General features: G+C 46.7%; 1 protein-coding gene across 1 annotated transcript in view; it reads left to right on the top strand.

Annotated features, from left to right (window-relative positions):
• The first annotated feature begins 10280 nt into the window (after positions 1-10280).
• Positions 10281-25915, top strand: part of LOC115082696 (uncharacterized protein DDB_G0292642-like) — a 68957-nt gene continuing 53322 nt past the window's right edge. The window contains exons 1-3 of the mRNA XM_029586892.1: positions 10281-10441; positions 13771-13871; positions 21470-21637. Of these exons, the coding sequence (XP_029442752.1) occupies positions 13806-13871; positions 21470-21637 (234 nt within the window). The 5' untranslated portion in view covers positions 10281-10441; positions 13771-13805. The remainder of the gene's footprint in view (positions 10442-13770; positions 13872-21469; positions 21638-25915) is intronic.

Below are 25915 nucleotides of genomic sequence, written 5' to 3'. Positions count from 1 at the left end.
ATACAGGTAGAGCTGGATAAGAAACGATAAACATACTGATGGGTTTCTGTTCTAAAGGTTAAGTTTTATTTTTATCAGTCACGTTCCTGCTGCTGATACATGTGATTTCCAGGAATCCCCTCTGACTGCAGCTGAAACGAAAGTGAGAGAACCAGGAAAGAGCTGCTATACCCTTCAGTGGCCCGCAGCGAGGGGTACACCGGAGAGTAGTAGTCATCCGAAGAATCATGGTACTCAGGGCAAAAAGCATTCCAGCAGATGCCCCGGGGAACAGGGTAGAGCGATGGTCCTAGATAGAATGCCCTGCGAGGAGCGGATAGCCAGTAGCAAGGAAGGGCCCCTGAGGAGCAGGTACCCAGAGTATGCCAATGTAACTGGAACGAAGGTCCGTACAGTGAGGTGTGGAATAAGCAATGAGGGAACTCATTGCCAAGTCATCAGTGGTCAGGTTCAGTCAGTTTAAGTATCCAGGAGTGGAGACATCATCAGAGGGGGACTCCCCGAGGTTCCCTTCAAGCGGTGCTTAAGAATGACCTATGTGCACGCGCGCCTATGTGATTCCGGAGTCAAGATGGTGGTCAGCAGCCTTTAGCAAACTCAAGTTTACCTTCATACAGGTAGAGCTGGATAAGAAACGATAAACATACTGATGGGTTTCTGTTCTAAAGGTTATGTTTTATTATTATCAGTCATGTTCCTGCTGCTGATACATGTGATTTCCAGGAATCCCCTCTGACTGCAGCTGAAACGAAAGTGAGAGAACCAGGAAAGAGCTGCCAAACCCTTCAGATTCCAGAAAGTATTCTGTTCCTATGCATGACTATGGTTAAAGGAACCGCAGTAAACCTGTGGTTGAGTAGGATATAAGTAACACATGAGAGTGTGTGCTTACAAAATCAGAGCTTACCAGGTAGAATTCAACTCAGATTCATTGGCTTAAATTTGCTAAGATAAGTAATGTAGCTAATTTTGAATTGCGATTTTAAGGAGCACAAGACATGTGGCACATTATGGGATATTTTGCAAATTAAAAACCAAACAAAAAAATGTACCTTTACTAACCAATGATTAAATATAAGGCAGAGTGTGAAAGTGAAATCATGCTATACAATGAAGCCTATTATGAAGGTCACTAATTTTACAGGTTCTTGGTAAACTGATTAAAGTTTTGGGCACAATGGTATACTTTGCTATTGTGAGTTAGTATTTACCAACGGTCCATCTCAAAGTATAAGTGATTCAAGGTCTGTGGTTCCAGTAGTGATTAGTACAAAACCAGTAACAACATTTTATAAAACATGAGTTAGAGGCTCTCTAGTGGTAAAGAAGGAAAGGGAAAACCGGGAGATTGGCTGGGATTGTGGTATGCTGAAGCCTAGCCTCATATGCCACCGTTGGGGAAGATGCAATAACTCACTGTTGCAGTCTGGGAAGCTGCAGTCCAGGTGTGGACCCTTGGACCGAACCACCCTGGGTAGAGTAGCTCGGGAGGCGGAGCCACAGGCACAGATCTTCACCCGGGAACCAGGAACCCCCCAGGAGGAGCCCGTAGGGTCCTAGAACCTTGGGACTTGAGAGACACAGGCACAGGTCTTCACCCGGGAACCGGGAACCCCCCCAGGAGGAGCCCATAGGGTCCCAGGACCTTGGGACTTAGGAGCACAGTAACAGTCTCTATGGAAAAGGCCTGGGCAAGGGTAAACCACAGAGTCCAGCAGCAGGGAGCAGATAGGCCCAGCGAGAGCGGGGCAGTAGATAGAGTCTGTAGCCTGCTGGACAAGCAGCTGGTGGCAGGCTCGGAGTCTGTAGTATGCCACGGAGTGGAGCAGACAGGTAACAGGAACAGAGTCTGTAGAGTATCGTAGGGTGTGACCTGCTGAAGGCAGGATTGGAGCCAGTAGCGTGCAAAGAACCAGACCTGGCAGTGAGTAGAAGCAGTCCTTGATGCAGGCAGGGGTCGGAGGCTGGCGGCAAGCAGGAGCGGAGTCGGGCACAGGCTGAAGTCAATGGCGGGCTGCAGGCAGAGGCGGAGTCGGGAACACGCTGAGGTCAGTGGCAGGCGGCAGGCAGAAGCGGAGTCAGGAACGAAGCTGAAGTCAAAGGCAGGCGGCAGGCAGAGGCGTAGTCAGGAACAAGCTGAGGTCAACCGGGAAGCAGAACAGCAGAAGCGCAACTAAGAACTACTAACAGTAGCGACCCTCGTTGCAAGGCAATGAGAAGGCAGATGAACGCCGGTTAAATCAGGCTTGGGGCGTGGCGTGGTTAACCCAGGCGGGGCCAGACTTCCGGTGAGCATGTATCCATAATAAGAGTCCTCGCGCGCGCGGCAGCAGCAAGATGGCCCAGTAATGGCGGACGCCTCAAAGGCCCAGCAGAGCCACGAGAGCGGCGTTCCCGGCATCGGAGGTGAGTCCTGAATACAGCAACAAAAGGGGAAATGGTGGAGACCGCAACAGTACCCCCCTTTACGGCCCCTTTTGAGAGGACCGGGTTTCTCTGGATGGTCCCGGTGAAATTGGTGCAGGAGATCTTTATCTAGAATATTACGGCTGGGCTCCCAGGTGTTATCCTCGTTACCACACCCTTCCCATGCCAGTAAATACTCCCATCTGTGATTGTGAAATCGGATGTCCAGGACGTCTTGTACTTGGTATGTAGGATCATCATCAATGGTTGTGTTTACAGGGTCCGGAGGTGCATAATGATACCGGGAGAGGACTACAGGCTTAAGTAAAGAGGCATGAAACACGTTGTGTACTTTGAAGGAAGAGGGTAACCGAAGCCGGTACGATACCAGTCCCACTCGTTCAGCCACTCGGAACGGACCACAGAACTTTGGGGCGAATCTTCGTGACGGAAGTCGAAGGTGCAAATTCTTCGTACTTAGCCAGACTCTATCCCCCGGCTGGAATGTGGGGGCTGGCCGACGATGGCGATCGGCCGTCTGCTTGGCCTTCGCGGTTGCACGGAGAATCTGTCATCGTGTCATCTGCCACAACGCCTGGAGTTGCTGGGCTGTAACTTGAGCAGCGGGGGAGGCACTGGGAGCCTCTAGTGGGAGTGGTGGTCGTAATGGTTTACTATACACTAGATGGAACGGAGATTTTCCCGTGGCGGCATGGACCTGGTTGTTATAGGCAAATTCAGCCCAGGGTAAAAGCTCGGACCAGTTATCTTGCCTCTCATTAATGAAGGCCCGGAGATAGGCCTTTAGAGTCCTGTTCATTCTCTCGGTCTGTCCGTTGCTTTGAGGATGAAAGGCAGTGGAGAAACTAAGCTTAACTTGGAAGCATTTGCAGAGGGCTCTCCAGTAGCGGGCCACGAACTGCGAACCTCTGTCCGAAACGATGTCTTGCGGGAGGCCGTGAAGCCTGAACACATGTTGGGTGAACAGGAGGGCCAGCTCAGGTGCAGAGGGAAGCTTAGGCAGGGGGACCAGATGGACCATTTTAGAAAAACGGTCAACCATGACCCAGACGACCGTATGTCCTTGAGAAGGAGGCAGGTCCACTATAAAGCCTGTGGCTATATGGGTCCATGGTTCAGTGGGAACCGGAAGCGGGTGCAGGAGACCATATGGGGAGCCAGAATTGGGCTTCTGGCGAGCGCAGGTGGGGCAAGAAGCCACATACAAGGCGACGTCTCGCCGGATGTTGGGCCACCAGTAGTACCGGTTAACCAGCTCTAGAGTCCTTTGTCGTCCAGCATGTCCTCCAATCAAGGAGTCGTGGGCCCATCATAATGCCGTCAAGCGGTCCTGGCGTGAGAGCACTGTGCGGTCTTGCGAGAGGATGGTCAGGGCAGAGAGCCGAATCTTAGAGGGGTCCAAGATGAACTGTGGTGGGTCCATATCCTCCTCGGCACAAGAGGTGCGAGACAGGGCGTCAGCCCGGAGATTCTTGGCAGCAGGACGGTATTGTACAATGAAGTCAAACCAACTGAAGAACAAGGCCCAGCGGGCTTGGCGGGGGTTCAGTCGTTGAGCCTGGGTCAGAAATTCCAAGTTCTTATGATCCGTGTAAACGGTGGTTGTGTGCAAGGAGCCCTCGAGCCACTGTCTCCATTCCTCGAAGGCGAGTTTTATCGCCAGCAACTCCTAATCCACAATGGAATAGTTGATTTCCGCAGGTGAGAACTTTCGGGAATAGTACGAGCAAGGAAGGAGTTGTCCAGAGTCAGAGTGCTGGCTGAGAACCTCTCCCACAGCAATTCTGGAGGCATCGACCTCCACGATGAATGGTCGCGAAGGGTCCGGGTGTCGGAGACAGACATCCGAGAGGAAGGCCTCCTTGAGATCGGAAAAGGCCGCGATAGCCGCCTCTGGCCAATGCTTGACATCTGTTCCTTTCCGGGTCAAGGCTGTGAGAGGAGCCACACGGTGAGAGTAACGTGGAATAAAATGTCTATAAAAGTTCGCAAAGCCCAGGAAGCGCTGGAGGGCTTTGAGACCCGTGGGCTGGGGCCATTTCGTGATGGCGGCTACCTTTTCTGGGTCCATGCAAAACCCAGCTGCTGAGATAATGTATCCCAGGAAGGGTAGAGATTCAGCTTCAAACACACATTTCTCAAGCTTGGCATATAGGTGATTGGCCCGAAGGGCCTGAAGGACCTGGCTGACATGCTGACGGTGGGAGTCTATGTCCTTTGAGTATATGAGGACATCATCCAAGTAGACTATTACATGGGAATGGAGCATCTCTCGAAGAACCTCGTTCATGAGGTGCTGGAAGACGGCGGGGGCATTACAAAGCCCAAAGGGCATCACAAAGTACTCGTAATGCCCATCACGTGTGTTGAATGCCGTCTTCCACTCGTCTCCTGGGCGAATACGTACGAGGTTATAGGTCCCTCTCAGGTCCAACTTGGTAAAGATGTGAGCTCCTTGGAGAAGGTCCAGTAGTTCCGGGATGAGTGGCAATGGATAGCGGTTTCGCTTGGTAATGGTGTTGAGACCACGGTAGTCAATACATGGTCGTAGCGAACCATCCTTTTTGCCCACGAAAAAGAACCCCGCACCTGCCGGGGAGCGGGAAGGACGAATAAATCCTTTGGCTAAGTTCTTGGAGATGTACTGAGACATCGCCTTAGTCTCTGGTAGAGAGAGAGGATATACACGGCCATGGGGCGGTGTAGTACCAGGAACCAGATCAATGGGACAGTCAAAGGGTCTGTGTTCCGGAAGAATCTCCGCCATCTCCTTGGAGAAGACATCTTGAAACCCTTGATAAGCCTCTGGCAGGAGGTGTGTGGAACAGAGATGCAGAGCGTTGGGAGGACGAGGAAGCCGCAAACATTGGTCAAAGCAGGCAGGACCCCAGCTAACCAGCTGGAAGTCATCCCATCTGATGACGGGGGAGTGCTGACGGAGCCATGGAAGTCCCAGCACCAATGGATGCACGGCTCGTTCCAGGACGAGTAGAGAAATCTCCTCGGAGTGAAATAGACCCGTCTGCAAGGTCACTGGTCTCGTAGAGCGAGAGATAACTCCAGGCAACAAGGTCCCTCGGATCGAAGAGATGCGTAGGGGAGGATTCCTTGGTTCTGTAGGCAAGCCCAGTTGGTTCACCAGCTCGGCCACAATAAAGTTCCCCTCGGCCCCAGAATCGACAAAGGCCCGAATCTGGATCTCCCCACCGGGGTACTTGAGGGTTACAGGCAGAGTGCAGAGAGGAGCGGATCCGGTAGCACCTAGGTGTAGCTCCTCGGTATAACCTAGGCACGGCCGTTTCCCGGACGCTCAGTGCAGGATGACAGGTAATGTCCTTTACCTCCACAATAAAGGCAGAGGCCTAGTGAGCGCCAACGGCTCCTCTCTTCCGGAGTAAGTGGTGACCTGCCCAGCTGCATGCTTCAGAAGCAGGATTAGTAGCAGGAGAAATCCTCTGCAGAGGAGACCTGGAGGAGACGTGAAGGCGTGGCTGACTCCTATTACCAGACCGAGTCTCTCTGTCACGCTGTTGGAGCCGGCGGTCAACCTTGCCGGCAATGTCCATTAAGTCATTCAACTCCTCAGGAATCTCCCGTCCTGCCAGTTCATCTTTAATCCGACCAGCCAGACCTTCAAGGAAGATCCCCTTTAAACAATCATTCTGCCAAGCCAGTTCCATGGCCAGGGTCCGAAAGTTGATAATGTACTCTGCTACTGGACGTGTGCCCTGCCGGAGATGCAGGAGTTCAGATGCCGCTGTGGACTGGCGTGCAGGGTCATCAAAGGCCAGGCGAAACTGAAGAAGGAATTCCTGAAGATTCTGTAGCAGAGGATCTGAGCGTTCCCACAAGGGTGAAGCCCATTCTAGCGCCTTGCCATCCAGTAAAGAAAAAAATATATGCCACCTTGGCCGCTTCTGTGGGAAACTGGGTTGGTAACAAGGTGAACCGTACTTGACATTGGTTCAGGAACCCACGACAGGACTTACTGTCTCCAGCGTACCTGCTGGGGCTGGCAACTGTGTATTGGGTACAGCGCCTGACACAGAAGGCCCTTGGCGAGTAGAAGCTTCTAGACGAGAGACCAGTTGGTCCACAGTGGCAGCAAGAGTATCAATACAATGTTGCTGTTGTTGAAGGCGTTGCACCATCCCAGGTATAGCCTGCAGACTGGGGGACTCCTCCGAGTCCATGGCCTTGCAAACTGTTGCAGTCTGGGAAGCTGCAGTCCAGGTTTGGACCCTTGGACCGAACCTCCCTGGGTAGAGTAGCTCGGGAGGTGGAGCCACAGGCACAGATATTCACCCGGGAACCAGGAACCCCTCAGGAGGAGCCCGTAGGGTCCTAGAACCTTGGGACTTGAGAGACACAGGCACAGGTCTTCACCCGGGAACCGGGAACCCCCCCAGGAGGAGCCCATAGGGTCCCAGGACCTTGGGACTTAGGAGCACAGTAACAGTCTCTATGGAAAAGGCCTGGGCAAGGGTAAACCACAGAGTCCAGCAGCAGGGAGCAGATAGGCCCAGCGAGAGTGGGGCAGTAGATAGCCTGCTGGACAAGTATGCCACGGAGTGGAGCAGACAGGTAACAGGAACAGAGTCTGTAGAGTATCATAGGGTGTGACCTGCTGAAGGCAGGATCGGAGCCAGTAGCGTGCAAAGAACCAGACCTGGCAGTGAGTAGAAGCAGTCCTTGATGCAGGCAGGGGTCGGAGGCTGGCGGCAAGCAGGAGCGGAGTCGGGCACAGGCTGAAGTCAATGGCGGGCTGCAGGCAGAGGCGGATTCAGGAACACGCTGAGGTCAGTGGCAGGCGGCAGGCAGAAGTGGAGTCAGGAACGAGCAGAGGTCAATGGCAGGCGGCAGGCAGAAGCGGAGTCAGGAACGAAGCTGAAGTCAAAGGCAGGCGGCAGGCAGAGGCGTAGTCAGGAACAAGCTGAGGTCAACCGGGAAGCAGAACAGCAGAAGCGCAACTAAGAACTACTAACAGTAGCGACCCTCGTTGCAAGGCAATGAGAAGGCAGATGAACGCCGGTTAAATCAGGCTTGGGGCGTGGCGTGGTTAACCCAGGCGGGGCCAGACTTCCGGTGAGCGTGTGTCCATAATGCGCATCCTCTCGCGCGCGCGCGGGGCAGCAGCGAGATGGCCCAGTAATGGCGGATGCCCCAAAGGCCCAGCAGAGCCGCGAGAGCGGCGTTCCCGGCATCGGAGGTGAGTCCTGAATACAGCAACAAAAGGGGAAGCGGTGGAGACCGCAACAGTCAGCGCAGAAAATGGGTGCCCAGTGTTGAGTGCCTGCTTTCTTAATGTGCGCCCAGCACCTCTCCTGGGCCCAAAATGAGGGGTTGCGCTGCCAAGGAGGTGCCATGGAGAAATGGCTGTCAGCAGATTCAGAAAATGGACCCTTAATTTTACAAGTATCTGTTTTCTTAACCTGTGCACATTCAACAGGAGTGTCATTAAGTGGTGCCCCGGGAGGTGGGATCAGGGGAAGGATGTGAAGGGGATACTAGAACACCTGGGGGAAAGGGGAGGCAGAGGGTCTGGGCCTCTTGCTGCTGCGGCACGGAAGGAACTGCTGAGAAGCTCTTCCCTAGACTCTGGCAAAGCATCTCTGATTGCTGGAGAACTATGGATGCTATGCCCATGGAAAGGAGAATCAGAAAAGGGAGCTATGAGAAGACAGAGACAATGAAAGCAAAGGAGAGACTAAGAAAAGTGTAATGAGAAAAAGCTCAGGAAACAAAAGTAATTAAAACAGTTGTCACTTTTCTTTTCATATGTGACTTTTGAAAATATTGAATTATTTCATATTGTATATATAATTTTTTGGTTTCTTCCTATTCCTTTTGACTTCCAGCTCAGTCAGAGCTAGCCTCTGTTGGTCTATGGTGCCATGAGCCTTTACAAGAGGTTTTTTCCCTTTTTATATATGTAGTAGCAATTCTAAACTATTGGGGAAGGGACAGAAGGTAAAATTTGTATATTTGTTGATGATATTAACATCTGCAATAGCGTGGATATGCCTGAAGTACTCCTTCAGGCAGAATGAAAAGTGATTTAAGAAAGCTTGAAGTGTGGCAGCTGGGTATCAATGCCAGGAAATGCATCTTCATGCATCTGGGATGCAGTAATCCAAAAGAGCTGTATGTGATGTTGTGTGTGTGTGTGATATGGGGGGGGGGGGGGGGGGGGGTGTGTGAAAGACTGATGTACACAGACCAAGAGAGCAGTCTTGAGGTAATAGTGTCTGGCGATCTGAAAGTGGCAAAACAATGTGACAAGACAATAACTAAAGCCAGAAGAATATCGGGCTGCATAGCGAGAGGAATAACTAGTAAGAAAAAGGAAGTGGTAATGCCCTTGTACAGGTCTTTAGTGAGGGCTCACCTGGAGTATTGTGTTCAGTTCTGGAGACCCTATCTCATAAAGGATAGAGACAGGTCAGAGGCAGTCCAAAGAAGGGAGGCCAAAATGGTTTGGGGTCTGATTCAGAAGACATATGATGACGGCTCAAGGACCAATAAGTATTCCTTGTAAGAGAGGAGATGCAGGGGGATATAACACAGATCTTCAGATACCTGAAAGGTTTTAATGATGCAGGTACCTCAAACCTTTTCCACAGGAAAGCAAACAGTAGAACTAGGGGGGACCACTCAGAACCAACGTCAGGAACTATTTCTTCATGGGGAGGGTGGTGGATGCCTGATTGCCCTTCCAGAAGGGGTAGTGAAGACAAAAACAGTAAACAAATTAAAATAGGCAGGGGATAAAACTATGGATCCCCTAAAGGCTACAGTTGGAAATGAAGAAAAAGTTCTATGGGGGAATTGGATTCAGACGACAGCCAGCTCTGGGCCCTGACTTTTATGCTCCAGGGTCTTGATACGCAGACATTAGGGAAAAAGTGCAGGACTGCTTTTACAGCCAAGTCCAAAAACAAAGCATGTTCAAGCAACAGCATTATCTGAATTATCAAGAAGGCTGTTCACCCTGTAAAAAGTATTGTTAGCAGTAATTTTATTATGAGTTTGACAGTTGTTTGGTTTTGATTGTTAATAATTAATACTACTCTTAACATATGGTTTGGGGGTAACTCGCACGGAGCAGCAGGATGTCACCCTTGACAGAAGAATGGGGTGCCTTGCATAGAATGGCAGATACTACCAGACTGGATGGATCATTTGGTCATTTTCTGCCATCATTACTATGTTATTATATGTTACCATATTATATATCGGCCACAAACTGAGGCTTCTTCATGAACCTAGCTACAGTGGACTCTTAAGTTTGACTACTTGGGTGCATAGTTGAACAATTGTTCGTGCTCCTTTGCCCCAGAGGTTATGAACGCTGCCTCCACAGCAGCTCCATTCCTGGCCTGGACAGCAGGAGCCTGGCCCAGGATTTGAACCAGTCTTCCTCATGGCAGTGCTCAGCACTTGCCACTGGGCCAGCCCATATTCCCACCTAATTTATTTGTGTGATAACAAAGTTTGCCAATTCTAGATTCTTCTTAGCTACTTTTCTTGACTTGGTAGTTAGAAATAAATTTAAATAAATGCAGTCTTGCATGTTTTCTCACGAACACTCTGTGCTCCCTTCCCACCATCCCCTGTAATGAGAAGGCTACAGAGCAGACATTCAGATTCAGGAAACTATGGGCATGAGAATTTGTATAATGCGTTGCCAAAGTATTACATAAAGCACATCCATTTCCAGAAAAACTGATCCAGGAAGGGTGCGTTTAAAAAAAAAAAAGGTGGAAAGCCTATCAAATTCCTGCAATAAGGCGGAGCTCTAAGAGAATCACCTTCTCTAAAACACAACCAGGAAGTCATTGGTCCGGATTTACACAGACTCACAGAGACACGATTCATTTTCTCTCTCCACTTTAATACACATTTTTATTTGTCATATTTTTATTGGCAAAAAAATGAGCACTTCCATGAACAAACAGGAAGGTACATCAAAGCCTGCATCGAAATATTGTTTGGGGAAAGGACGATATTACAGGTAAATGAGGATGGCGTTTTCAACTTTATAAGGCAATTTACTGGGATCAGGTAATAACAATCACACTAATGTATGTCTCTGTAAATCAATGAGGCAAAACGCATCTGCATTGTTATGTTAAGGTCAGTAAGAGCTCAGTCGTGTAATTTGATGACTATAATTTACAGTTACTTTAGCACGTTAAACGCACCCAGCACTGCTCATTAACATTTGTAGGGTGAGCTGTCGATACAGATGCTGAACACACAGCAGAGCTATACAAGAGAATCTCGATCTCCATATGGCGTTTGCTTTTTGATGTTTGGCCATCTGTGCTTTCCCACATTTAGATTTTAAACACAGATTTCTATATTGCTGATTTTTGTCTCGTTGGTGAAAATGTTTAAACTAGCTTAAGCTGAACTCAAACCACACAGATTTCAAACTGGGTTGCAAATTGAATGAATTGTTCCTACCTAGCCCACAAAATTTAAAAAAAAAAAAAAATCTAAAGTGAAGGTTCACAAACCTACAGCCTTTGAAATGCTTCTTGGCCCAAAGGAACAATATATCCACTTCTTCAAAATAAGAAATGGGATTTGATTTTTTTTTTTTTTGTCATTCTCTGTTTTCTGTTTTTAATGTGCAGTTATGAATGCTCTCTCCCTCTCTCTCTCTCTCAGTCTCTTACTTCAGTTGCATCTATGTGAAACCATTTTTCACACTTTTCTGGATATAAGATAATATAGATGAAACTGAAACTTCATTTTTTATTCATCTGTAAAAATGGAAACCAGGAACCTTAAACACATCACACTTCAAAGAAAATGTGAGTGAGCAAATAGCCAGAGTAAGACAAACTGGAACAAGAAATTACTATGGGTCTCAGGACCTGCTGTAGAGTAACTGGTGATTGGTACTCTGTAAAAGTTGAAACTGGCACCCTGCCTCTGGCACAGCACCATCCTACTTCGGCAGTGGCTTTGGCACAGTATTCCTATCTCTCTCTTCTGACATTTCCCACACTTTCTGCCCAGCACCAGTATCCCTTCTGCCCTGCTCTTTCCCCTTGCCCGCAGTGCCCAGCATCCCTCTTTCTCTCCGCTTAACATCCTTTTTTCTTTCCCCTTTCCTGCCAAGCAGCATCCCCCTCTCTTTCTCACCTCTCCTCCTCCCTGCAAGCTGATCCTTCACCTACCACCATAGACAGAAGCCTCAGTCCTCCTGCACAGCATTCCTGTTCCTGAGTCTCCTATGAAAGGGGGCAGCAGCGCCTCCTCGAGCATGCCACCCTGTGCAGCCACCCAAGACTGCACACCCCAAAAGCTGGTCTTGAAGAGCCAGGTGTTAGAAGGGGCACACAGCACAGCAAACAGTATTAATTTTGGTTGTGCACACATTCTTTTGTGTGTAAAATGTACTCCTGATGCAGCAAGGAGTTTTGCACACAAAAACAAATGCAATGCCGCTCATTATTATGTAAAGGGAATAACACAGCTTGCCTTAAACAGTTGAAGTTGCATTATTCCCCGAAAGTTAACTTCATCTTTGAAGCTTTAGTTAACTTTCTTCTGGAGCATCAGAATGCTAACGTGCATTCGGATTCATCTGGGCATCATTGTTAAAGGGCCCATAGCCAGCCCCGACCTTGGTAGGGTAGTGTGGATCCAGTAGGAGTGATCCCCACTTGCGTCTCACCATTTTTCAAAATGGCACCAGAGGAGAGGCAAAGAAGCATTGGGGGGGGGGGGGGGGGTATCAACTGCACCATTTTGGAAAATGTCGTCTGCAAGGTAGGAGGGAGTAGGGATCACTCCAGCTCTAACTGGATTCCAGGGCTTTTGAGGTAGAGTTATCTGAGTGTCAGGATGGTGGGGAACGGGTCTCCTAAAAGGAAGCAGCATGATCTTTAAACTGGGAATGGGGCTTGGAGGGGGACTTGTCTTACACTTGTGAAGGCAGGGTGGGGGTGCAGTGAAGAGGGGACTACTTTTTGACCACTATCCCACTGGGAACTTGCACTCCTCACTGGGTAAATGTTTTTTTTTAAAAATGGTGACTCAGGGATAGAGAGCCTGAATTTTCTATTGCAGTGGCTGAGAACATGTGATGCTCCTAGTAATGGCAATGCGCCGAAATTTACTGCAGAATTTACTGAGCTGTGGTACTTAGCTATCGCATTAAATAAACCTTGCATAATTCTCCTGCTGGAAACACAGTACCATGCCATTTTAGCACAACTTAGTAAATATGCCTCTAAGTTTGTACCTTAGGACACATGCTATTTGCACACACAACTTTGTACTGCATTTTGCAATGGGTAAAGTTAGGCTGCATATTGAGCCACATGGTTATCTACTATTCAAAGGCAACTTGTGTGTGTCTTATGTTTAAAAATCAAGATGGTTTTGATTTTCCTTGAATTTTGTGTGTAATTCTGCAGTCAGGCACACTACTGAAAATGTTCCATTCAATATAAAAAATAAAGCGAGAGTAGAGCAATGTCACTTTTTAGCAATTATACATTTTAAGAATAATTGTAAAATAAGTTAAGATATGGTCATTTAAATCAGTCAAAGGTCACAAAGGGCCTGCCTTATTAAAGCTTTTCTGCTGCTCTGAGTCTATGGGAAATCATTTTCATGAATGAAGTGGGAAATCTAATGAATTAAAAAGATTCTCTTTTTTTGCCTTTGATGTTTGTTTGTCTGCATTTTACACCTGCAGTTTCCTGTTCTAATATAAATTTTGCCTCAAACTGCCATAGGCAATCCTCAAAATAAAATAACGTGTAAGGTGATAATCCTGTGGCTTGGCCATAGCTCTGTGCACCATAGCACAGGAGGCAGGAGTTCTTTGCGTCTCCTGCTCCTTGAGGATGGTGGGACTTCTGCGCATCCATGGAGGCAATGCATTCGGATCCTGGGTCAGTCGGAAGGAAAACTACTGCTGCCACTTAGGCAACCTCTGTTGGAACAAGACTAGCATATGCGGGTTAGTCTCAGAGGATACCACCAGCCCTCAGCTAGCCAGAGATTCTAAAAATATCAGCAGAGATGGTGTGACATAAAGAAGGTGGATAAGAAGAATATTACATTTAAGATTAATTTGATTTTTTTTCTAATTGGGAAATCTATATTATGGTAAGATTTCTGGGTAATGCTTATAAAAATAATTTGTTCAAGATGAGGTATAAAGTCCTGGGAATCTAATGGGTGGTTTCAAAGCTCAGTTCTCCTTCTATGTTATAGGACCGGTCTGTCACACTCACTATGATCTGTACCTAATGATTAGCTGTTAGCTCTTTGTGACCAGGGTGCTTCTTAGTGCCTGCTGTGTTTATTTTCCAGGTGATGATGTTGATGATGATGATTTCCTGGTAGAAATGTCATGTGGACATGCTACTAGCCCCAGTTCATTAACAGGGTGGTGCCGGAGTCTACTAGACCGGGTAAGAGGAGACAGAAATGGAAGGCACGGCTGTAAATGTCTCAGCAAGCCAAGAGCACCATTGTTAAACATCTGGAAATCTGATTGTTCTTCCAGAAACAATAAGACTGAACAGAGCACCACTTATCAAAGGAGTATAGCAAGGCAGGGAAATAATAATTTAAATAATGCAAGAGCTGATACAAGATCACAAGACCTAGCTTTGGAATATTGCAGGGACAGAAAAAAGTAAAAACAAACTGCTGTTTGGAACATTTTCTGGCCTAATTAGGGTATGGAAGATAAGGTAACTAAATAGTCCCATGTCATAAGAGAGAGGTTGAGCCAGTCTATGGTCTTGTGGTTTGTGCTTATCTTGAGATCTGAAACTCTGTTTATAGATGTAGTGGAGGTAAAACAAGGACAGACCAAGCACAAGCTCCTTGTGATATGGACCTATTTGGTCACCTTAGTATAGGAGCTGTGATCACTTCTTTTAGTCACAAAGGGGCCAATGTAATAAAACCCGCACTAAAATCTGACTTAAATTTTAGCCTGGGTTTTAATTAATGAATGCATAAAAGATAGGGATTCCTGAGGAATGCAGTAAGCTAATGGGTTGCAAATCAAGCAGGAGTAAAAAGAAAAAAGCACACTAAAATGTGAGTTAACTTGAAAAATCTGCATTAATGCAGAAAAGTGCTCTAAAAATGCTTTAAAAGCTTTACTACATTGTTTATAAGAATTTTCAGATATAGTTTGTTTTTGGCATTTGGTGATATGGGAAATAATGAATATGAATAACAAGAAAGTTCCTATGACTGAAGAACTTTTTCTACTCTCAGCTAATTCAATCATTTATTTATTTATTTATTTATTTATTTTTATTTATGCAATTTTTATATATCGTTACACAGAACACATTCTTTTGTTATGGTTTACATAGTAAAAAAAATCATTATACAAAAGTTAGAAACAGAATAAATACAATAAAATTCAATAAAAAATAAAAGCAAAGTGACTAAAATCTAATTATTAAAAAATAAAAATAAACATAGTTAAGAGAATTAAGAGAATGAAAATAAGAGTCCCTCTGTTGATTTCCTGTTTCTCAATTGCCCTCTTTGGCATTGGTTCCATATGCTTGCTGAAAACACCATGTTTTTAGGTCTTTCTTAAATTTCTTCAGGATATCCTGTTCTCTGAGTTCAAGTGGTAAGCTGTTCCAGAGTTTTGGCCCTGCAATTGAAATAGCCGTGTCCCTCACTTCGCTGAGGTGAGCAGATCTAACAGTAGGTACTGAAAGTAACCCTTTATTTGCTGACCTTAGTTCTCATTGAGGTACATGGAGTTTAATAATTGAGTTCAGCCAGTCTGTTTTGTCCCCATATATGATTTTATGAATCATACGTAATGCGGTAGATTTTCAAAGGGTTATGTGCGTAACCCCCGAAAACCTACCCCAAACTCCCCCTGCGCGCGCCAAGCCCAAGCCCCGGGATGCATGTAAGTCCCCGGGCTTTCCTGGGGAGGCGTGTTGGGGGCATTCCGGGGGCATGGCCGTGGGCGTGGTTCTGGCTCGGGGGTGTTCCGGGGGCGCGGCCGCGGCCTCCAGACCAGCCCCCAGACCAGAACATGGTGCGCCAGCAGCCGGCCAGCGTGCGCCTCAAGCAGGCGTAACTTTGGGAATAAAGGTGGGGGGGTGTAGATAGGGCTGGGGGGTGGGTTAGGTAGGGGAAAGGAGGGGAAGATGGGAGGAAGCGGAAGGAAAGATCTTTCCGAGGCCGCTCCGATTTTGGAGCGGCCTCGGAGGGAACGGCCAGCGCGCGCAGGGCTCGGCGTGTGCAAGGTGCACAAATGTGCACCCCCTTGCGCGCGCAGGACTCGGCGTGCTCAAGGTGCACAAATGTGCACCCCCTTGCACGCGCCGACCCCAGATTTTATAAGATATGTGCGGCTACATGCATATCATATAAAATCCGGCGTACTTTTGTTTGCACATGGTGCGCGAACAAAAGTAAACGCTCGCGCTTTTTTATAAAATGTACCCCACAATGAGTACTCCACTTCGCGGACCACTACATTACATCTCTACTGAGGAACCCTCATTGGAGTACCCTGCTCTGTGGACCATTGCCTTATCTTCTCTACTGAGGAGCCCTCATCAGTGTATCCCGCTCTGTGGACCATTGCCGTATCATCTCTACCCCACTTCACAGACCCCGTGGCACCTCTGTGCCTGTGTGACTTTCCTGGTACACTCCCCGCTCCACGGGCAGTGTCGTTCTACTTCTTTATAGAAGACTCAAGGACTTCCCGAGCTGTATCTGACGTCAGCTTCCCGCGCTGACGCTCTGTGGTTCCACACTCTGGGACCATCCTCTCTGGCTCCTTCTGTCCTTCCAGCTTGCTCTCTCCTACTCCCTCTCCAGTACCTGCTGTGCTACGCACCCCACAGCTGAGACCTCGCCTTCCGAAGGTGAGGCTCATGGGACTCCTCCCCATGGGGGGGAGCACCTCTCACCTCGGCCTAGGGCCCACATACCCACAAATCCTAACAACAAGCTTCTTATGCAGGACCGTATCAAAAGCTTTGCTGAAATCCAAGTAGATCATATCAAGCACTCTTCCTCCATTCAATTCTCTAGTCATCGAATAAAAAAAATCAATCTGATTTGTCTGACAGGACCTTTCCCTGGTGAATCCATGCTGCCTTGGGTCCCGCAGTCCTACTGACTCTAGATAGTTCACTATCCTTTCCTTCAGCAGAGTCTCCATTAGTTTTCCCACCACTGATGTGAGGTTAACTGGCCTGTAGTTTCCAGCCTTCTCTCTGCTACCACTCGTGTGAAGTGGGACCACCACTGCTCTTCTCCAATCCCATGGCACCACTCCCGTTTGAAAATGTCCTTCAGCCGACATGCCAACAAATCTTTGAGCTTCCTCAGTATCCTGGGATGTATCTCATCTGACCCTATGGCCTTGTTCACTTTCAGTTTGCCTATCTCTTCCCATACATTCTGTTCCATAAACAGAGATTAATCTAACCCATTCCCATCTATGATTTTGTTTACGAGCAACGGTCTTTCTCCAGGGTGTTCCTTAGTGAACACTGAACTGAAGTATTTGTTTAATATTTCTGCCATTTCTTCATGTCTCTCCCCTTATTGTTCCTTGTAACCTTTCAATTTCATTATACCACTACGGACTTTCCTTCTTTCTCCTATATATCTGAAAAATGTTTTGCCACCTCGTTTGATGGTCACTTGTGCTCAGGTGGGCACCTACTCGGACATTTGAGACATTATCCCATTTGTGAGCACCATGTCAAGTAAGTATCACACCCTCCCTCGAGGGTTCCATTACTATGTATTTGAACAGAGCCCACTGAAAAGCATCCACTGTCTCTCTCTCTCTCTCTACTTCTTATTGATTCCACAGATGAGATGCTCCAGTCCACATCTGGCAGATTCAGTAGGGCAGTTAGTGGACAAAGTATCTGGCTAACGTTAGCCAGATAACTTGTCCCATATATTCAGTGAGATAAACATCCCACTGAATATGCTTGGTTAGTTATCCAGCTACATATATCCAGATAACTTAAAAACCTAACCGGCTATGTTTGAATACAGCTGGGTAGGTTTTTAAGTTGTGTGGATGGATAACTTTCTACTTACCCAGATATTTTTTAAGATATCCAGATAAGTAGCATTGTAACATAGGAAAAAAAAACAACTCAGCGCTGGAAGAACTGGGAACAAGTAGGACATTATCTTGCTCCCAACAGGGTTTCTTGGAGTCTGGGAGTAGGGAGTCATAGTATTGTGAGTGTGGGTGGGGAGCGAGTGGCTAGAAAGATTTATTTAATCGTAGCTAGAAGGGGAAGGGAGGGGTGGGAGCGATCTGCCACCCCCCTCAAAAATTAATTTGTCATTTGTGGGAGGTTTGGTGGTGGGGGAGGGGGGATGGAGAAACTCAGTCTGGTGGGGCCAAAGTGAATTTCTTGGAGAAGAGAGTTGGAAGTGAGCCACTGGCCCAGAGAGGTTTTTATGGTTTTTTCCATGTTTCAGTACTGCTTACTCAAATAAGTAGCAAGTTATCTGGCCAGACAAGTCCAGATAACATTTGGCCTGCTTCCGAGTAGCTCCTATTACATGAAAGAATCAAAATATATTATCGGACAGATTTTAAAAGGGTTACGCGCATAAGTTATGTGCGCGTAGATTTAGAAAATCTACCCCTAAATATCTATCTACTAAAGTAAATAATCAATAACAATTCATAAAAAAATCAAATAGATTTAATGACACAAGTACAATGAAATCAAACTCATCGCTTACATTATCATTAGATACAGTTTTCTCTGTGTATAATCCTTATAACATATCCATTCATACCCATGCATTCATCCTATAAACATAACTTCAACATACAATAAAATAATTACTAGGGATGTGAATCGTTTTAGGACGAATAAAATTATCGTCCGATAATTTTAATATCGTCTTAAACCGTTATGGAACACAATACAATAGAGATTCTAACGATTTATCGTTATAAATCGTTAGAATCGTGAGCCGGCACACTAAAACCCGCTAAAACCCACCCCCGACCCTTTAAATTAAATCCCCCACCCTCCCGAACCCCCCCCCCCAAATAACTTAAACATTTCCTTGCCAAATCCTACCTCCTTCAATCCCCCACCCCCCCGAACCCCCCCCCCCCAAATGACTTAAATTACCTGGGGGTCCGGAACGGCAGCGGTCCGGAACGGGCTCCTGCTACTGAATCTTGTTGTCTTCGGCCGGCGCCATTTTCCAAAATGGCGCCGAAAAATGGCGGTGGCCATAGACCAACAGGATTCGACGGCAGGAGGTCCTTCCGGACCCCCGCTGGACTTTTGGCAAGTCTGGTGGGGGTCAGGAGGCCCCCCCCCCAAGCTGGCCAAAAGTTCCTGGAGGTCCAGCGGGGGTCAGGGAGCGATTTCCCGCCGTGAATCGTTTTCCGTACGGAAAATGGCGCCAGCAGGAGATCGACTGCAGGAGGTCGTTCAGCGAGGGTTCCGGCGCCTCGCTGAACGACCTCCTGCAGTCGATCTCCTGCCGGCGCCATTTTCCGTACGGAAAACGATTCGCGGCGGGAAATCGCTCCCTGACCCCCGCTGGACCTCCAGGAACTTTTGGCCAGCTTGGGGGGGGCCTCCTGACCCCCACCAGACTTGCCAAAAGTCCAGCGGGGGTCCGGAAGGACCTCCTGCCGTCGAATCCTGTTGGTCTATGGCCGCCGCCATTTTTCGGCGCCATTTTGGAAAATGGCGCCGGCCGAAGACAACAAGATTCAGTAGCAGGAGCCCGTTCCGGACCACTGCCGTTCCGGACCGCCGCTGGACCACCAGGTAATTTAAGTCATTGGGGGGGGGGGTTCGGGAGGGTGGGGGATTTAATTTAAAGGGTCGGGGGTGGGTTTTAGCGGGTTTAACGATTTTAACGATATATCACGATATTTTACCCCCCCAAATGGCAACAATACGATTCCCTCCCCCTCCCAGCCGAAATCGATCGTTAAGACGATCGAGGACACGATTCCCATCTCTAATAATTACAGTGATGCTGTGGAAAACGTATATACAACAAGTAACACATTACATAGCAGTATAATACACCATTAACAAGACATAATATTTTTCCTGCAATTAAGATTAACAATATTTTACTAGATAAACGTATATAACAATGTAACACACAAAATTTTTTTTTGACTTAGAATGTTGTCATAATAAAAGGATGTCAAATGGATGATCTATGTCCAATAGAGATGTGAATCGTGTGATCGATCGTCTTAACGATCGATTTTGGCTGGGGGGGAGGGAATTGGATCGTCGCGGTTTGGGTTTTTTTTAAATCGTGTAAATCGTAAATCGGGGGAGGGCGGGAAAACCGGCACACTAAAACACCCCTAAAACCCACCCGACCCTTTAAAATAAATCCCTCACCCTCCCTCACCCCCCCAAAATGTTTTAAGTTACCTGGGGTCCAGTGGGGGGCTCCCGGTGTGATCTTGCACTCGGGCCACGGCTGCGTTATTTGGAAATGGCGCCGGCGCTACCTTTGCCCTGTCATATGACAGGGCAAAGGTAGCGCCGGCGCCATTTTGTTTCCTTCCCCCGACGTCACGACCGCAGGAGATCGCTCCCGGACCCCCGCTGGACCCCCAGGGACTTTTGGCCAGTTTGGGGGGGCCTCCTGACCCCCACAAGACTCGCCAAAAGTCCAGTGGGGGTCCGGGAGCGACCTTCTGGCATTCGTGCCGTATTGCAAAATGGCACCGGCCGTATTGCAAATATTTTTGCAATACGGCCGGCGCCATTTTGCAATACGAGTCTTGTGGGGGGTCAGGAGGCCCCCCCAAACTGGCCAAAAGTCCCTGGGGGTCCAGCGGGGGTCCGGGAGCGATCTCCTGTGATCGTGACGTCGGGGGAAGAAAACAAAATGGCGCCGGCGCTACCTTTCCAAATAACGCAGCCGTGGCCCGAGTGCAAGATCACACCGGGAGCCCTCCACTGGACCCCAGGTAACTTAAAACATTTTGGGGGGGGGGTGAGGGAGGGTGAGGAATTTATTTTAAAGGGTCGAGGTGGGTTTTAGGGTTGTTTTAGTGTGCCGGTTTTCCCGCCCTCCCCCTTCCCCTCCCCCTTCCCCGGTTTACGATTTTTGACGATAAATCGGGGGAATCCCTATTGTATCGTGCCTCTAACGATATTTGACGATTTAAAATATATCGGACGATATTTTAAATCGTCAAAAAACGATTCACATCCCTAATGTCCAAACATATCAAGTTGCTGATTATGTCTGCTTCAGAGTAGGCCTAAAGTTATCTTGCTAACCTACCTGGATACATTTGATATTCAGCTAAGTTAGCTAGATAACTAAAACCCCTCCCTGAAACACACAGATCGCCTCCTTTTTATCCAGCTAAATTATTGGCTTCATTGATTTTGTGATTACTACTGATTTTTGGGACTGGTAACTCACAGCAAATAAAGTTCAAGCTTTTGGAACTATACTGTATTGTTTGAAACTACATTTGTGGATCTCAGGGTGTAGGTTTGTAAGAAGAGACTTTTTAAAGAAGGTCTAGGGAGGAGTATTGAAGTTCCAGGACAGGGGAAACAATGTTGATGGTCACACAAGGGAAAAGCATTTTGGTTTCCTTTTCCTTGATCTGCAGTATATTACATCCCATTGCCATCTGAGCCAGATCCAATGTAATATCTTATGTGGCAATTGATTTTTGAACCCACAGAATTGATGCTGGCACCAAATCAGAACTTTTTTTTTTTAATTTTATGTGCCCCTAGTAGGAATTACATTAGATTCCTTTCTTATGTTCTACAAATATCACCCACTGCAATCTTCTCAGTGCCTGATGTGCAACTGACTTACTAGCAGGCAGGAGACCCCCAGTGATAACTGCAAGATTTGTGGAAGCCTTAAAAGGACCTTGCTTTTATTAATGTGCCAGAGGGAGAAGTCATAGTTTGGGTTACACATGAATAAAAAGATCCACCCTTAGATTATTGTCTGTGATAATAATCATGCCAGTTTTCCTGATTTACAGGGTCGTGTCAAATTTTCCTGCCCTGCTGACGTTGATGGTAGGAAATGTGACAAGGAATGGCCTTATGTGGAGATCCGTAGACATGCAATGCTCACGGAAGAAGAGGAGCAGGAGTTTGAAAAGAAAATTGCATCCATTGCAGTTAAACAATACCATAATTACAAAGAGGTGAGCTTAGAGCTTCAGGTTCCCATACCCTGGCAATCTTTCCCAGCCCTCTCTTTGTCCTTCGTGCACTCAGTGACTGCTCAATTGGCTCAATGATTTCAGACCTCTAATATTTTTATCTCTCCCATGTACAGGTGCAGACATTTTCAACCACACATTGGAAACATATTAGAAACCTTACTTAATAACTAATTTTTTTAAATCTTTATATTATTATGTCATGCAAGCATTTTATTTATTATACATTGTATATACTGTCGTTCCATGTATAGATCACAATGTTTTACAAAGTGACATTCATAGTTTTAGATATGACAAACAGACAAAGAGTGGTTATAGGGGGGGGGGGGGTTATTCATATGCAGGAATTAGTGTCTATCAGGCTAAATTTGCTAACTCAAGAAATATTTATCTAGTACATCAGGAATAGGGTAAGGATAATTACAAACGAAATGATGGTTTTCATGTCTTTTTCAGTGGGTTGTTTTGGGAGTCATTCAAGCTCTTGTTTGAAATTGTTCTTCAAGTTTCGGTTATTATCTCATGTCCTTCTGCTGTTTTAAGTTAGATTATATGCATTTTTGAATAGCCATGTTTTAAATTCTCCTTTGAATCTCTTTCTATCAGGTAGGATCTGTATCATCTTGGGCAAAGAGTTCCATAGTTTTGGACCCGCCATGGAGAACATGCAATCTCTTGTTTGTATGTTGAGATCTTAGTAGACACTGAGGGTTGTAAGGTTTTAGTGTCAATCCTGACATGCTGGTGGTGTTAACATGCATGATGTTGAATACCATCATTAGTACTTTATAGTAGAATCTGCATTGTATTGATAATAGGGATGTGAATCGTTTTAGGACGATTAAAATTATCGTCCGATAATTTTAATATCGTCTTAAACCGTTATGGAACACAATACAATAGAGATTCTAACGATTTATCGTTATAAATCGTTAGAATCGTGAGCCGGCACACTAAAACCCCCTAAAACCCACCCCCGACCCTTTAAATTAAATCCCCCACCCTCCCGAACCCCCCCAAATGACTTAAATAACCTGCGGGTCCAGCGGCGGTCCGGAACGGCAGCGGTCCGGAACGGGCTCCTGCTCCTGAATCTTGTTGTCTTCAGCCGGCGCCATTTTCCAAAATGGCGCCGAAAAATGGAGGCGGCCATAGACGAACACGATTGGATGGCAGGAGGTCCTTCCGGACCCCCGCTGGACTTTTGCAAGTCTCGTGGGGGTCAGGAGGCCCCCCACAAGCTGGCCAAAAGTTCCTGGAGGTCCAGCGGGGGTCAGGGAGCGATTTCCCGCCGCGAATCGTTTTCGTACGGAAAATGGCGCCGGCAGGAGATCGACTGCAGGAGGTCGTTCAGCGAGGCGCCGGAACCCTCGCTGAACGACCTCCTGCAGTCGATCTCCTGCCGGCGCCATTTTCCGTACGAAAACGATTCGTGGCGGGAAATCGCTCCCTGACCCCCGCTGGACCTCCAGGAACTTTTGGCCAGCTTGTGGGGGGCCTCCTGACCCCCACGAGACTTGCCAAAAGTCCAGCGGGGGTCCGGAAGGACCTCCTGCCGTCCAATCGTGTTCGTCTATGGCCGCCGCCATTTTTCGGCGCCATCTTGGAAAATGGCGCCGGCTGAAGACAACAAGATTCAGGAGCAGGAGCCCGTTCCGGACCGCTGCCGTTCCGGACCGCCGCTGGACCCGCAGGTTATTTAAGTCATTTGGGGGGGGTTCGGGAGGGTGGGGGATTTAATTTAAAGGGTCGGGGGTGGGTTTTAGGGGGTTTTAATGTGCCGATTTTTCGATTTTTCACGATTTTAACGATTTTTCACGATATTTTACCCCCCCAAACGGCAACAATACGATTCCCTCCCCCTCCCAGCCGAAATCGATCGTTAAGACGATCGAGGACACGATTCACATCCCTAATTGATAACCAGTGTAGTGAGATCAGCAAGGGTTTAATGTGATCATATTTATTAGATCCTAGTAGAAGTCTTGCTGCAGTATTTTCTAATAGTTGCAGTGGTTAGAACATAAGAACATAAGAAAATGCCATACTGGGTCAGACCAAGGGTCCATCAAGCCCAGCATCCTGTTTCCAACAGTGGCCAATCCAGGCCATAAGAACCTGGCAAGTACCCAAAAACTAAGTCCATTCCATGTAACCATTGCTAATGGCAGTGGCTATTCTCTAAGTGAACTTAATAGCAGGTAATGGACTTCTCCTCCAAGAACTTATCCAATCCTTTTTTAAACACAGCTATACTAACTGCACTAACCACATTCGCTGGCAACAAATTCCAAAGTTTAATTGTGCGTTGAGTAAAAAAGAACTTTCTCCGATTAGTTTTAAATGTGCCCCATGCTAACTTCATGGAGTGCCCCCTAGTCTTTCTACTATCCGAAAGAGTAAATAACCGATTCACATCTACCCGTTCTAGACCTCTCATGATTTTAAACACCTCTATCATATCCCCCCTCAGTCGTCTCTTCTCCAAGCTGAAAAGTCCTAACCTCTTTAGTCTTTCCTCATAGGGGGGTTGTTCCATTCCCCTTATCATTTTGGTAGCCCTTCTCTGTACCTTCTCCATCGCAATTATATCTTTTTTGAGATGCGGCGACCAGAGTTGTACACAGTATTCAAGGTGCGGTCTCACCATGGAGCGATACAGAGGCATTATGACATTTTCCGTTTTATTCACCATTCCTTTTCTAATAATTCCCAACATTCTGTTTGCTTTTTTGACTGCCGCAGCACACTGCACCGACGATTTCAGTGTGTTATCCACTATGACACCTAGATCTCTTTCTTGGGTTGTAGCACCTAATATGGAACCCAACATTGTGTAATTATAGCACAGGTTATTTTTCCCTATATGCATCACCTTGCACTTATCCACATTAAATTTCATCTGCCATTTGGATGCTCAATTTTCCAGTCTCACAAGGTCTTCCTGCAATTTATCACAATCTGCTTGTGATTTAACTACTCTGAACAATTTTGTGTCATCTGCAAATTTGATTATCTCACTCGTCGTATTTCTTTCCAAATCATTTATAAATATATTGAACAGTAAGGGTCCCAATACAGATCCCTGAGGCACTCCACTGTCCACTCCCTTCCACTGAGAAAATTGCCCATTTAATCCTACTCTCTGTTTCCTGTCTTTTAGCCAGTTTGCAATCCACGAAAGGACATCGCCACCTATCCCATGACTTTTTACTTTTCCTAGAAGCCTCTCATGAGGAACCTTGTCAAACGCCTTCTGAAAATCCAAGTATACTATATCTACCGGTTCACCCTTATCCACATGTTTATTAACTCCTTCAAAAAAGTGAAGCAGATTTGTGAGGCAAGACTTGCCCTGGGTAAAGCCATGCTGACTTTGTTCCATTAAACCATGTCTTTCTATATGTTCTGTGATTTTGATGTTTAGAACACTTTCCATTATATTTCCTGGCACTGAAGTCAGGCTAACCGGTCTGTAGTTTCCCGGATCGCCCCTTGAGCCCTTTTTAAATATTGGGGTTACATTTGCTATCCTCCAGTCTTCAGGTACAATGGATGATTTTAATGATAAGTTGCAAATTTTTACTAATAGGTCTGAAATTTCATGTTTTAGTTCCTTCAGAACTCTGGGGTGTATACCATCCGGTCCAGGTGATTTACTACTCTTCAGTTTGTCAATCAGGCCTACCACATCTTCTAGGTTCACCGTGATTTGATTCAGTCCATCTGAATCATTACCCATGAAAACCTTCTCCATTACGGGTACCTCCCCAACATCCTCTTCAGTAAACACCGAAGCAAAGAAATCATTTAATCTTTCCGCGATGGCCTTATCTTCTCTAAGTGCCCCTTTAACCCCTCGATCATCTAACGGTCCAACTGACTCCCTCACAGGCTTTCTGCTTCGGATATATTTAAAAAAGTTTTTACTGTGAGTTTTTGCCTCTACAGCCAACTTCTTTTCAAATTCTCTTTTAGCCTGTCTTATCAATGTCTTACATTTAACTTGCCAATGTTTATGCTTTATCCTATTTTCTTCTGTTGGATCCTTCTTCCAATTTTTGAATGAAGATCTTTTGGCTAAAATTGCTTCTTTCACCTCCCCTTTTAACCATGCTGGTAATTGTTTTGCCTTCTTTCCACCTTTCTTAATGTGTGGAATACATCTGGACTGTGCTTCTAGAATGGCATTTTTTAACAATGACCACGCCTCTTGGACATTTTTTACTTTTGTAGCTGCTCCTTTCAGTTTTTTTC

The sequence above is a fragment of the Rhinatrema bivittatum genome, unplaced genomic scaffold (assembly GCF_901001135.1).
Source record: "Rhinatrema bivittatum unplaced genomic scaffold, aRhiBiv1.1, whole genome shotgun sequence".
NCBI lineage: Eukaryota > Metazoa > Chordata > Amphibia > Gymnophiona > Rhinatrematidae > Rhinatrema > Rhinatrema bivittatum.
The sequence above is the reverse complement of the archived record's forward strand: the minus strand, read 5'-3'. Positions and strand labels throughout refer to the sequence as shown.